This window comes from Neolamprologus brichardi, chromosome 3 (assembly GCF_056152115.1).
Source record: "Neolamprologus brichardi isolate AB-2024 chromosome 3, ASM5615211v1, whole genome shotgun sequence".
Lineage (NCBI taxonomy): Eukaryota > Metazoa > Chordata > Actinopteri > Cichliformes > Cichlidae > Neolamprologus > Neolamprologus brichardi.
Genome location: NC_142106.1, coordinates 36,612,267 through 36,628,303, shown reverse-complemented (window position 1 = coordinate 36,628,303; position 16,037 = coordinate 36,612,267). Strand labels below are relative to the sequence as shown.

At 51.6% G+C, this 16,037-nt stretch overlaps 1 protein-coding gene across 1 annotated transcript; it reads left to right on the top strand.

The window, feature by feature from the left end:
- Positions 1 to 3,229: 3,229 nt before the first annotated feature.
- On the top strand, positions 3,230 to 12,822 carry LOC118455471 (uncharacterized). Its single transcript, XM_087838321.1, has 10 exons — positions 3,230 to 3,927; positions 4,447 to 4,862; positions 4,948 to 6,243; positions 7,252 to 7,500; positions 8,662 to 9,731; positions 9,771 to 10,608; positions 11,197 to 11,453; positions 12,229 to 12,293; positions 12,384 to 12,532; positions 12,626 to 12,822. Exons 1-10 carry the CDS (start codon positions 3,230 to 3,232, stop codon positions 12,820 to 12,822), a joined length of 5,235 nt encoding a protein of 1,744 aa, XP_087694447.1.
- The last annotated feature ends 3,215 nt before the right edge of the window (positions 12,823 to 16,037 follow it).

The following is a 16,037-nucleotide window of genomic DNA, read 5'->3' as shown; positions in this document are numbered from 1 at the left end:
AAAAGGGGTTTAGTGGGCAACAGAATCAAATAATAGACATGGACATGAATATTGTAAACTCAAGCTCTTTTAATTTATGGGGAAAAATATTTAAACTGCAAAACAGAGAAACAAAAATAATATCCCTGGCCAAAATTGGGCAGACTTAAAAATAAAGTGCTATTTTAAGTAGTTTAAGTACATTTTCAAAATGGTATTGTCTTTAAATAATAATGAAAAACTGTCAACATAAAGTGCAGTTTTTCTTTTTAAACAAAATAAGCCAGAAACATAAAAGGGTTTTTGAACAGCTTCACTTTTAAACTCTGAGTAACCTTAGCCAAAATTATTTTGTACATTAGGCTAAAACAGTGTGATCATCGAACATTTTAGTGCAAAAAAATATTGCGGTCTGTGTGGCAGACCATGGGTGTGTGGGGAAGGAGGACCCAAGATGCAGGACTCTGCGATGCAAACAGTGCGTTTATTTACAGTGAAGTAAATAGTACACAATAAATTCCCTGTGCATCTCCAACTCCCATGCCGCGTCTCCTTCTCAGTGCCCGTACTCCGTGTCTCCGCTCCCGTGAAACTTGTGCTCGCTGCTCTCCCGTTCCCGCACTCCTGCTGGAAAACTACAAAGGCAGCCGTTAACCCACAACTCAACAGCGATAGATTTACCATGCACTGACTTTCAGTGTTGGGAAGGTTACTTTTAAAATGTATTCCACTACAGATTACAGAATACATGCCCCAAAATGTATTTTTTAACGTATTCCGTTACGTTACAAAATAAAAGTAACGTATTCTGAATACTTTGGATTACTTAATATATTATTATGCTTTCTACAACTACATGAATGTAATTTATTACTATTACTGAAGGTCCGTGGCTCCGAACCGTAGTAAAGGGACCTCTGGCTAATAAGTCGGGTTCCGTGTCGGGCTCGTAGCCGAAAAATAGCTTGACTTTGTTGTCTGTGTCAAGACAGAGAGAGGCGTTGAAAGGCTGCTCCAACGGAACTTATTGTTTCGGAGGAAAACACGAACACAGTGTACACTTAATAGCTTACTTACAACTGGGCTCGTCAGGCACTCTTCTTGGCTGCAGTGGTTATTATAATATTTACATGCTTCCAGCTCCCGTTTCTGCTCGATGACAACTCTACTTTTCCACTCTCCTTTTTCTCCCTCCTCGCGCTCACAGACACATAACAGGTATGGCAGTCCATTCTCCCTGCATCATGGACTACACTGCCCATGAGGCTACATTCTTTAGGGTGATGCCTGTAGCATTCTGCCTATCAGCTTAGCACAACAACAACAAAAAAAAAGGGCTCTCTCACCCAGGAAACACACAGTCGCAGAGAGAGAGAGAGAGAGCGTCACCCTGTAACCATGGCAACCGTAAAGCTGTAGCTGAATGTAGCTGTCAAACAAAACCCAAACAGTCCTGACCCGTGACAATATGAAACAGGGAAGTACCGCCGTGTAATACTTTCATTTCAACAAAGTAACTGTATTCTAAATATCATCTTTTTAAACGGTAACTGTAACGGAATACAGTTACTCATATTTTGTATTTTAAATACGTAACGGCGGTACATGTATTCCGTTACTCCCCAACACTGCTGACTTTGCTGGAAACACTGACGGGTAGTTACTCAACAATCCAGCGTCGAGGAGCTCTCAGCCACACTGCTTTGTAGCTCCTCTGACGAGGCTTGATCGGCGCCAGGTGTGTGTGGAGATCCTTGGGTGTGACCGGTCAACTGGCAGGGCCACACCCACCAGGCCTGAAGGTGCCTGTCACGACGGCGCCCACAAACACACACACACACACACACATCTGCCAAAACACAAACATGGAGTGCAGGAAAAGCAGCAGAGCAGAACACACCCATATAATATAATAATAATAATAATAATCATAGTCCACACTGCTCACGGACCCCGAGTCCCTGGAACTGGGACAAACAATAGCAAACCCATTGGACTCACAGTACGTCCATGCTTATTTCCTGTCCATCTATTTCAGCCAGTTACTTAGACAAACTAGTCTGTTCACATTTTCTCAAGGCAGCTCTCTTTTTTGTTACTATGTGACCTGCAAGTGAGAACAGTCTCTCACATGGGACAGAAGTGGCAGGACTAATCAAATACTTGTGGGCCAGGACAGACAGCTGTGGGTGGGTCCCTGCTCAACAGGACCACCACTGCAGCGGGCAGTCTTTCTTGCTAATGGTGGATTCTGTTCTGTACAAACTCAGGGCCCTGTTACACAGGGCTTCCTGATCTGAATGAGAGTCTGAAGACAATGTAGAGAGGAGGAGGCTCTTTGCCTTTGCTGGCTCCTTTGTGGTGGCATCTTTACACTGTTCCTGCAGCAGGGCCTCAAGGCTGGTCCAAACCTCTTCCCCTTGCAAGTCACTTTAAATCCTTAAAGCATGGATCAAGCACAGTAGCTATCTTGAGCCACTGATGGTTGGGTGTAGCTACACATTGGGATAGGTCCTTTGTGAAGGCAGTCTTAAATTTCACCATGTAGTTTAAGTCATCAAAGGAGACCTCGATGGTGTGATGCAGGTGGCAGAAAGCAGGTAGAACATGAGACACATGTCTCACCTCCAAGAAGCTCAGTCACAAACCTGTAGTAGACAGTTCAAGAAAGTAATTATTAATCTACGCAATAATTGTCAATTACAGAGCTTTTTGGAGAAACAGTACCAATAAGTTAAAAAAAATATCTGCATGGGTCAAGGACAGCCACCAGCTTTTGGAGTTTCACCAGCTCTTATGGAGTTAAAATGAGTAGCTTGTGCCTTAGTTTGTCTAAAGCACCAAAAACCGCCTCTTGATTCTTTAGTAGATGAGAAACCATATGATATCAACTGCATTTGGGTCCACACTCTCTCCACTCCATGCTGCCTCAGTAGAGTTGACATTTACTGTTTGTTATTGGTTTGCTCAGCATCAAATAAAACAGCTCTTTTTCAGTTTAGGCTACTGAAGACAGCTACGTTAAATGAAGTTTGTTTCCACGCTTTGTTTTGTCTGCTCTTTGTCTTTAGCTCTACAGGTTATCTTAGATTACTTGAGTGGACAATTTATATGAAACACAAGCATTACTAAAACTTCTTGTGTTAACTGTTGCAATGAATTCATGACATGATATTTGAATTGGGAAGACATAAACATATTACGGACTGATTTGGGAATGGTGACTCAGAATAGGTTAATTTAAATTTGTATGATTACATGTAAATGCCGTCACTACAACCACAGGCCCAGCAACTACAACAACAATGGAAGCCACCACCACGACAGCAGCCACAACCACCACAGCCCAAGGAACTACAACAATGACGGCAGCCACCACCACCACAGGCCCAGGCACTACAACAACGACAGCTGCCACCACAACCACAGGCCCAGGAACTACAACAACAATGGCAGCTGCAACAATGACGACGGCTGCCACCACCACCACAGCCCGAGCAACTACAACAACGACGGAAGCCACCATCACCACAGGCCCAGCCACTACAACGACGGCTGCCACCTCTACAACAGCCCCAGCAACTACAACAACGACAGCTGCCAGCACCACCACAGCAGCCACTACCACCACAGCCCCAGCCACTACAACAACAACGGCAGCCACAACAATGACGACGTCTGCCACAACCACCACAGCGCCAGTCACTACAACAACGACGGCAGCCACCACCACCACCACAGTCCCAGCCACTACAACAACGACGGCTGCACCAACCACCACAGCCCCAGCAACTACAACAACCACAGCTGCCACTACCACCACGGCCCCAGAAATTACAACAACAACAGAAGCCGCAACAACGACGACGGCTGCAACCACCACAACAGAAGCCACAACCACCACAGCCCCAGGAACTACAACAACAACGTCTGCCACAACCACCAAAGGCCCAGCCACTACAACGACGGCTGCCACCTCTACAACAGCCCCAGCAACTACAACACCGACAGCTGCCACAACCACCACAGCTCCAGACACTACAACAACGACAGCAGCCACTACCACCACAGCCCCAGCAACTACAACAACCACAGCTGCCACTACCACCACAGCCCCAGAAATTACAACAACAACAGAAGCCGCAACAACGACGACGACTGCCACCACCACCACAGCAGCCAAAACCACCACAGCCCCAGATACTACAACAACGACGGCAGCCACTACCACCACAGCCCCAGCCACCACAACAACGACGGCAGCCACCACCACATCAGACACTACCACCACAGCCCCAGCAACTACCACACCGACAGCTGCCACCACCACCACAGTCCCAGCCACTACAACAACGACGGCTGCAACCACCACCACAGCCCCAGCAACTACAACCACCACAGCTGCCACTACCACCACAGCCCCAGCAACTACCACACCGACAGCTGACACCACCACCACATCCCCAGCAACTACCACACCGACGGCAGCCACCACCACATCAGCCACAACCACCACAGCCCCAGCCACTACAACAACGACGGCAGCCACTACCACCACAGCCCCAGCAACTACCACACCGACAGCTGCCACCACCAAAACAGTCCCAGCCACCACAACAACGACGGCAGCCACCACCACATCAGCCACTACCACCACAGCCCCAGCAACTACCACACCGACAGCTGCCACTACCACCACAGCCCCAGCAACTACCACACCGACAGCTGCCACCACCACCACATCCCCAGCAACTACAACAACGACGGCTGCCACCACCACATCAGCCACAACCACCACAGCCCCAGCTACTACAACAACGACGGCAGCCACTACCACCACAGCCCCAGCAACTACCACACCGACAGCTGCCACCACCACCACAGTCCCAGCCACTACAACAACGACGGCTGCAACCACCACCACAGCCCCAGCAACTACAACCACGACAGCTGCCACTACCACCACAGCCCCAGAAATTACAACAACAACGGCAGCCACAACAACGACAACGTCTGCCACAACCACCACAGCCCCAGCCACTACAACGATGGCTGCCACCTCTACAACAGCCCCAGCAACTACAACACCGACAGCTGCCAGCACCACCACAGCAGCCACTACAACAACGACGTCTGCCACAACCACCACAGCCCCAGCCACTACAACAACGACGTCTGCCACAACCACCACAGCCCCAGCCACCACAACAACGACGGCAGCCACCACCACCACAGCAGCCACAACCACCACAGCCCCAGGAACTACAACAACGACGTCTGCCACAACCACCACAGCCCCAGCCACTACAACGACGGCTGCCACCTCTACAACAGCCCCAGCCACTACAACAACGACGGCTGTCACCACCACCACAGTCCCAACCACTACAACAACGACGGCTGCACCCACCACCACAGCCCCAGCAACTACAACAACCACAGCTGCCACTACCACCACGGCCCCAGAAATTACAACAACAACAGAAGCCACAACAACGACGACGGCTGCAACCACCACCACAGCAGCCACAACCACCACAGCCCCAGGAACTACAACAACAACGTCTGCCACAACCACCACAGGCCCAGCCACTACAACGACGGCTGCCACCTCTACAACAGCCCCAGCAACTACAACACCGACAGCTGCCACAACCACCACAGCTCCAGACACTACAACAACGACAGCAGCCACTACCACCACAGCCCCAGCAACTACAACAACCACAGCTGCCACTACCACCAAAGCCCCAGAAATTACAACAACAACAGAAGCCGCAACAACGACGACGACTGCCACCACCACCACAGCAGCCAAAACCACCACAGCCCCAGATACTACAACAACGACGGCAGCCACTACCACCACAGCCCCAGCCACTACAACAACGACGGCTGCAACCACCACCACAGCCCCAGCAACTACAACCACCACAGCTGCCACAACCACCACAGCCCCAGCCACTACAACAACGACGTCTGCCACAACCACCACAGCCCCAGCCACCACAACAACGACGGCTGCCACCACCACCACAGCAGCCATAACCCCCACAGCCCCAGGAACTACAACAACAACGTCTGCACCCACCACCACAGCCCCAGCAACTACAACAACCACAGCTGCCACTACCACCACGGCCCCAGAAATTACAACAACAACAGAAGCAGCAACAACGACGACGGCTGCAACCACCACCACAGCAGCCACAACCACCACAGCCCCAGGAACTACAACAACAACGTCTGCCACAACCACCACAGGCCCAGCCACTACAACGACGGCTGCCACCTCTACAACAGCCCCAGCAACTACAACACCGACAGCTGCCACCTCTACAACAGCCCCAGCAACTACAACACCGACGGCTGCCAGCACCACCACAGCCCCAGCAACTACCACACCGACAGCTGACACTACCACCACAGCCCCAGAAATTACAACAACGACGGCAGCCACCACCACATCAGCCACAACCACCACAGCCCCAGCCACTACAACAACGACGGCAGCCACTACCACCACAGCCCCAGCAACTACCACACCGACAGCTGACACCACCACCACATCCCCAGCAACTACAACAACGACGGCAGCCACCACCACATCAGCCACAACCACCACAGCCCCAGCCACTACAACAACGACGGCAGCCACTACCACCACAGCCCCAGCAACTACCACACCGACAGCTGCCACCACCACCAAAGTCCCAGTCACTACAACAACGACGGCTGCAACCACCACCACAGCCCCAGCAACTACAACCACCACAGCTGCCACTACCACCACAGCCCCAGCAACTACCACACCGACAGCTGCCACCACCACCACATCCCCAGCTACTACAACAACGACGGCAGCCACTACCACCACCGCCCCAGCAACTACCACACCGACAGCTGCCACCACCACCACAGTCCCAGCCACTACAACAACGACGGCTGCAACCACCACCACAGCCCCAGCAACTACAACCACCACAGCTGCCACTACCACCACAGCCCCAGAAATTACAACAACAACGGCTGCCACAACAACGACAGCCACAACAACGACAATGTCTGCCACAACCACCACAGCGCCAGACACTACAACAACGACTGCCACCTCTACAACAGCCCCAGCAAATACAACACCGACGGCTGCCAGCACCACCACAGCCCCAGCAACTACCACACCGCCAGCTGCCACCACCACCACAGTCCCAGCCACTACAACAACGATGGCTGCAACCACCACCACAGCCCCAGCAACTACAACCACCACAGCTGCCACTACCACCACAGCCCCAGCCACTACAACAACGACGGCAGCCACAACCACCACAGCTCCAGCCACCACAACAACGACGGCAGCCACCACCACCACAGCCCCAGCCACTACAACAACGAAGGCTGCAACCACCACCACAGCAGCCAAAACCACCACAGCCCCAGACACTACAACAACGACGGCAGCAACTACCACCACAGCAGCCACTACCACCACAGCCCCAGCCACTACAACAACAACGGCAGCCACAACAACAACGATGTCTGCCACAACCACCAAAGCGCCAGACACTACAACAATGACAGCAGCCACAACCACCACAGCCCCAGCCACTACAACAACGATGGCAGCCACCACCACCACAGCCCCAGCCACTACAACAACGACGACTGCCACCACCACCACAGCCCCAGCAACTACAACAACCACAGCTGCCACTACCACCACAGCCCCAGAAATTACAACAACAACAGAAGCCGCAACAACGACGACGGCTGCCACCACCACCACAGCAGCCACAACCACCACAGCCCCAGCCACTACAACAACAACGGCAGCCACTACCACCACAGCCCCAGCCACTACAACAACGACGTCTGCCACAACCACCACAGCCCCAGCCACTACAACAATGACAACAGCTACAACCACCACAGCCCCAGCCACTACAACAACGAAGGCAGCCACTACCACCACAGCCCCAGCCACTACAACAATGACGTCTGCCACAACAACCACAGCCCCAGCCACTACAACAACGACGGCTGCAACCACCACCACAGCCCCAGCATCTACAACAACGACGTCTGCCACAACCACCACAGCCGCAGCTACTACAACAACGAGAGCAGCTAAAACCACCACAGACCCAGCCACTACAACAATGACGGCAGCCACAACCACCACAGCCACCACAACGACGGCAGCCACCACCACCACAGCCACAGCCACTACAACAACGACGGCTGTCACCACCACCACAGCCCCAGCCACTACAACAACGACGGCTGTCACCACCACCACAGGCCCAGCCACTACAACAACGACGGCTGCCACCACCACCACAGCCCCAGCAACTACAACAACCACAGCTGCCACTACCACCACAGGCCCAGAAATTACAACAACAACAGAAGCCGCAACAACGACGACGGCTGCCACCACCACCACAGCAGCCACCACCACCACAGCCCCAGCCACTACAACAACGACGGCAGCCATCACCACCACAGTCCCAGCCACTACAACAACGACGGCTGCCACCACCACCACAGCCCCAGCAACTACAACAACCCCAGCTGCCACTACCACCACAGCCCCAGAAATTACAACAACAACAGAAGCCGCAACAACGACGACGGCTGCCACCACCACCACAGCAGGCACAACCACCACAGCCCCAGCCACTACAACAACGACGGCAGCCACCACCACCACAGCCCCAGCCACTACAACAACGACAGCTGCCACCACCACCACAGCCCCAGCAACTACAACAGCCACAGCTGCCACTACCACCACAGCCCCAGAAATTACAACAACAACAGAAGCCGCAACAACGACGACGGCTGCCACCACCACCACAGCAGCCACAACCACCACAGCCCCAGACACTACAACAACGACGGTAGCCACTACCACCACAGCCCCAACCACCACAACAATGAAGGCTGCCACCACCACAGCAGCCACAACCACCACAGCCCCAGCCACTACAACAACGACGGCAGCCTCTACCACCACAGCCCCAGCCACTACAACAACGACGGCTGTCATCACCACCACAGCCCCAGCCACTACAACAACGACGGCAGCCACCACCACCACAGCCCCAGCCACTACAACAACGACGGCTGTCACCACCACCACAGGCCCAGCCACTACAACAACGACGGCTGCCACCACCACCACAGCCCCAGAAACTACAACAACCACAGCTGCCACTACCACCACAGGCCCAGAAATTACAACAACAACAGAAGCCGCAACAACGACGACGGCTGCCACCACCACCACAGCAGCCACCACCACCACAGCCCCAGCCACTACAACAACGACGGCAGCCATCACCACCACAGTCCCAGCCACTACAACAACGACGGCTGCCACCACCACCACAGCCCCAGCAACTACAACAACCCCAGCTGCCACTACCACCACAGCCCCAGAAATTACAACAACAACAGAAGCCGCAACAACGACGACGGCTGCCACCACCACCACAGCAGGCACAACCACCACAGCCCCAGCCACTACAACAACGACGGCAGCCACCACCACCACAGCCCCAGCCACTACAACAACGACAGCTGCCACCACCACCACAGCCCCAGCAACTACAACAGCCACAGCTGCCACTACCACCACAGCCCCAGAAATTACAACAACAACAGAAGCCGCAACAACGACGACGGCTGCCACCACCACCACAGCAGCCACAACCACCACAGCCCCAGACACTACAACAACGACGGTAGCCACTACCACCACAGCCCCAACCACCACAACAATGAAGGCTGCCACCACCACAGCAGCCACAACCACCACAGCCCCAGCCACTACAACAACGACGGCAGCCTCTACCACCACAGCCCCAGCCACTACAACAACGACGGCTGTCATCACCACCACAGCCCCAGCCACTACAACAACGACGGCAGCCACCACCACCACAGCCCCAGCCACTACAACAACGACGGCTGCCACCACCACCACAGCCCCAGCAACTACAACAACCACAGCTGCCACTACCACCACAGCCCCAGAAATTACAACAACAACAGAAGCCGCAACAACGACGACGGCTGCCACCACCACCACAGCAGCCACAACCACCACAGCCCCAGCCACTACAACAACGACGGCAGCCACCACCACCACAGCCCCAGCCACTACAACAACGACGGCTGCCACCACCACCACAGCCCCAACAACTACAACAACCACAGCTGCCACTACCACCACAGCCCCAGAAATTACAACAACAACAGAAGCCGCAACAACGACGACGGCTGCCACCACCACCACAGCAGCCACAACCACCACAGCCCCAGCCACTACAACAACGACGGCAGCTACAACCACCACAGCCCCAGCCACTACAACAACGACGGCAGCCACTACCACCACAGCCCCAGCCACTACAACAACGACGTCTGCCACAACAACCACAGCCCCAGCCACTACAACAACCACAGCAGCCACAACCACCACAGCCCCAGGAACTACAACAACGACGTCTGCCACAACCACCACAGCCCCAGCCACTACAACGACGGCTGCAACCACCACCACAACCCCAGCCACTACAACAATGACGGCAGCCACCACCACCACAGCCCCAGCAACTACAACAACCTCAGCTGCGACTACCACCACAACCCCAGAAATTACAACAACAACAGAAGCCGCAACAACAGAAGCCGCAACAACGACGACAGCAGCTACCACAACCACCACAGCAGCCACAACAACAACGACGGCTGCCACCACCACCACAGCAGCCACAACCACCACAGCCCCAGCCACTACAACAACAACAGCAGCCACTACCACCACCACAGCATCCACAACAACAATGACTGCTGCCACCACCACCACAGGCCCAGCTACTACAACCGCAACCACAGCCACAACAACAACGACGGCTGCCACCACCATCACAGCCCCAGCCACTACAACAACAACGGCCGCCACCACCACCACAGCCCCAGCAACTACAACAATGACGGCAGCCACCACCACCACATCCCCAGCCACTACAACAACGACGGCAGCCACTACCAATACAGCCCCAGCCACCACAACAACAACGGCTGCCACCACCACCACAGCTGCCACCACAATCACAGGTGCCAACACCACAACAACGACAGCTTCAACCACCACCACCACAGCTGCCACCACAATCACAGGTGCCACCACCACAACAACGACAGCTTCAACCACCACCACCACAGCCCCCACCACAATCACAGGTGCCACCACCACAAAAACGACGGCTTCAACCACCACCACCACAGCCCCAGCCACAACTACGGCTTCCACCACCACCTCGGCCCCGACCTCCACGTCTGTGACGTCCTCCACCACCCCCATATTTGTTGTTTTCAGATCCATTCAAAGCAATTTTACAACAGACTTGTTGAATTCATCATCTGAAGCTTTTAAAACACGAGCTGCATCTATAAAGGCACAGGTAAGTGTTTTACTTTGTGGAAAGTAGCATGAATGATGTGTCTAAAGAACAGCTATTAAAGTACTAAATGCTCAATACAGGATTTCACTGAATTACAGCAGGAACAAGTCAACTATAGAATCTTTGCTTGCACTTTGATGCATGCTCAATCATCCAGGTAAGTAAATCTCCAAAAGTTGATTCTGTTCATCTGGATGTAGTGTTTTGTGGGAGAAACGTTTCGTCACTCATCCAAAACGCTACGTCCAGATGAACAGAATCAACTTTTGGAGATTTACTTGCACTGTTAAAAACTCTGGAACACTTTGTCCCAAAATTTACACGTGCTTTTGAGCTATTGATCCGCAGTCTTTTGTACTTGTGGCAAAGCACTTTAAGTCAGTATTATTGCTGGATGTTTATTCTTCTCTCAAAGGAGACAAGCTCTTAAGATGTTGGTTCTCACTTCATATTTGAACAAACCTTTTCATTTTAACAAATACAGATAAAGATTCTCTTTCTTTCGCTTGTCTACTGTCTTTCTCATCTCCAACTCATACATTGAACCTGACTTTACAGGACATATTCAAGACAAAAAGCACTAAATTTCTCTCACTAGAAGATGGATAATATACTTATGATAAAATTGTATAAAGTAATTAAACTGCATCAATTTAAAATCTGTGAAAGTTTTCCCAGTTTTACCCAATTTTTTGGTTAGTGAGTTATCCCTGTTGCCTCAGAGCAGGATGGTTTTGAGCTTGAATTTTAAGAAAATTCTCCTTTGTGTCTGCAGATTGAACCTCCTTACAGATTGGCGTTCCCTTCTTCTTTTGTCTCCTTGAATGTTGTGAGCTTCAGGTAATTTCAGTATTTTGACATATAATGTTTAGAGCACTCACCTAAAGCCCTAAATATTCCAATCTATAATTTTTGTCTCTGCATTTATAGGCAGGGATCAGTCATCAACACGATAGAACTTCAGTTTGTAAACACATCTGTTCCAAACAACACTGAGATTAGAAATGTTTTGAACAGTACAGCCTCAAACGTTACAGGCTTTGACATTGAAAGGGACTCCATCGCTGTCAATGATACAGGTGAGTAATCGTAGTCGTTATGTTTGATCAAAAAGTTTCAAATGTTTTAGAGTGACTTGGTTAAAAAGGTTTTGTACATTTTTTCTACCACAGCTGCTGCATCAACTACTACAACTTTTGTTCCAACAACTACACCTAGTGCAACAACTACTACATCAACTACTAAAATTATTGTAACAACATCTGCAACTACTGCAACTACAGCTTCAAGTGGAGTATGCCACAAGATTAATTCCAGCACTGTTTTCCCCCTGGTGCTGCTGTTATGGCTTCTATCAAGCCAGCAATAGCATCTGTGCTAGTTTTCATTTGAAAGACAAGCAGCAGATGATCTCTTTCACTGCAGCTCTTTATTTATTGGACACATCGGAAAGAGTAGAATTGCTATATTTGTCAATATGAAAATATTTCTTGGTGGGAATGGCCCTGTAGTGAACAGAATGACACAGACTTCTTTTATGCATGTGGTTAATTGAATTATAAATAGAAAAATTTAACTAACAACACAAAGGCAAAAGATAAAACAAAATGGGTGCTTTATCTTAGAGGCTTAGTAGTTTATGCTGCTTAGTTTAATTAAATTCAAGTTTATTTATATGGCACCAAACCACACTAACAGTCACCTCGAGGTGCTTTAAATTGTTAAGTTAAGGTAAAGACCCTACAAAGACCCTCTTGCTTTTAAGTGTGTCTCTGCCTACATGTCTGTTAACTGTTCCTCTTTTATATAGAAAAAGACTAAACATTAAAAATATATAGAAACAACTTCTTGACTTTGTAACAAAATTATCCGCAACAGCTCTTCTTATACTTTTTAAATGCTTGTAAATTAAAGGTTTCAGGTTTCCCTTCATATAGAGCATACACAGTATATATATATCACAAAAAATGTATAATAAAGTGTAAAGAGTGGGTCTACATGTGGTCCCCCCCCCCCCCCCCCCCGCCCCTCAAATAAAAAGCACTGTCACTTTTCTTATTTATATCAATTGTATGTTTATAAAAAGCTATATATTTAAATTTTTATTCTGTGAAATGTATTTAAATTTTTACATTTTCTGTAAGAATATGCAGAATGTGCAGAATATAGAATGTATAAGAAATTTACACTGTCTCCTGTGATGTTTTGCTGTTTGAGTAGGTAAAGATAAGGTTGAAATAACCTAAAGGTATACAATTTAGATCCCTCACCCAGGACCATGGCAAATTGGTCCTGGGTGAGGGACCAGACAAAGAGTGATTCAGAAGACCCTTATGAAGAGAACATCGTGGGAACAGTTTACCCTGCCCGGGATAGGGTTACCGGGGCCCCGCCCTGGAGCCAGGCCTGGGGAGGGTGCCCGAGGGCGAGCGTCTGGTGGCCAGGCCTTAGTCTATGGGGACAGCCCAAAGAGGAGACATGGGCCCATCCTCCCGCAGGCCCACCACCCGCAGGAGGCGCCATAGGGGTCGGGTGCATTGTGTGCCGGGTGGCGGCCAGGAGCGGAAGCCCTGGCGGACTGATCCCCGGCTGCCAAGACTGGCAATAGGGACAAGACTTTCGGACTGCCTCAAAGAGATTCTGGCAAACCGTCAGGCGTCTCAGGAGGGGAAAGCGGTGCTCTACCTGCACTGTGTATAGTGCTGGCAGAGCGCTGCTGATGTCGACTGAGAAAATTGTATGGCGGTGGAAGGAATACTTCAAGGACCTCCTTAATCCGACTGACACGTCTTCCGAGGAGGAAGCAGAATCTGGGGATGAGGGGAATGACCTGCCAATTTCTGGGGGCGAGGTCACTGAGGCAGTTAAACAACTCCTTGGTGGCAGAGCCCCTGGTGTTGATGAGGTCCACCCCGAGTTCCTGAAGGCTCTGGACATTGTAGGGCTGTCCTGGTTGACACGCCTCTACAATGTTGCGTGGAGATCAGGGGCAGTACCCCTGGACCACCACCCCGGCAGACCGGGGTGGTGGTCCCCATCTTTAAGAAGGGAGACCGGAGGGTGTGTTCCAACTACAGGGGTATCACACTCCTCAGCCTCCCTGGGAAAGTCTATGCCAGGGTGCTGGAAAGGAGAGTTCGTCAGCTAGTCGAACCTCGGATACAGGAGGAACAATGCGGTTTTTGTCCTGGTCGCGGAACACTGGACCAGCTCTTTATCCTCTCAAGGATACTTGAGGGTGCATGGGAGTTTGCCCAACCAGTCTACATGTGTTTTGTGGACTTGGAGAAGGCATTCGACCGTGTCCCTCGGGGTGTCCTGTGGGAGGTGTATGGGGTGTCTGGCCCATTGCTACGGGCCATTCGATCCCTATACAACCGTTGCAAGAGCTTGGTTTGCATTGCCGCCAATAAGTCGGACTCGTTCCCGGTGGGTGATGGGCTCCACCAGGGCTGCCCTCTGTCACCGGTTCTGTTCATAATTCATAATTATGGACAGGATGTCTAGGCGCAGCCAAGTGGCGGAGGGCTTTCACTTTGGTGGCCTCAGAATCTCATCTCTGCTTTTTGCGGATGATGTGGTTCTGTTGGCTTCATCGGGTGAGGGCCTCCAGCTCGCACTGGAACGGTTCGCAGCCGAGTGTGAAGCAGCGGGAATGAGGATCAGCACCTCCAAATCTGAGGCCATGGTTCTCAGCCAGAAAAGGGTGGAGTGCCCACTCCGGGTCCGGGATGAGTTCCTGCCCCAAGTGGGGGAGTTCAAGTATCTCGGGGTCTTGTTCGCGAGTGATGGGAGAAGGGAGCCGGAGATCGACAGACGGATTGGGGCTGCAGCTGCAGTAATGCGGACGCTGCACCGGTCTGTCGTGGTGAAGAGGGAGCTGAGTGTAAAAGCGAAGTTCTCAATTTACCGGTCGATCTACGTCCCTACCCTCACCTATGGCCACAAGCTGTGGGTAGTGACCAAAAGAACGAGATCGCGGATACAAGCGGCAGAAATGAGCTTCCTCTGAAGGGTGGCTGGCCTCTCCCTTAGAGATAGGGTGAGAAGTTCGGCCATCCGGGAGGGGCTCAGAGTAGAGCCGCTGCTGCTCCACATCGAAAGGAGCCAGCTGAGGTGGTTCGGGCATCTGACAAGGATGCCTCCTGGGCGCCTCCTGGGTGAGGTGTTCTGGGCATGTCCCACCGGAAAGAGGCCCCGGGGCAGACCCAGGACACGCTGGAGAGATTATATCTCTCAGCTGGCCTGGGAACGCCTTGGTGTTCCCCCGGATAAGCTGGAGGAGGTGGCTGGGGAGAGGGAGGTCTGGGCCTCTCTGCCTAGTTGCCTGTATAGCTTCTTTAAAGAGTAAGACATAAATAATGTGACCTACTCAGTCAGTATCTTTTTTGAGATTTGATACAAAGGGGATACACAGGCAGTGTTATGGAAGATTGCATGTTTGAGTTATAGTGATTTAGTTCGGTAGCTTTTCAGTTCCGTGCTGCTTGGCTCAGCCCTGATCATCTGACCTGTGCTGCTTCTCTTTGTGGATTTAGCCAGCTGAATTCACCAAGCTATAAGAACAGATATCATGGCTAGTTT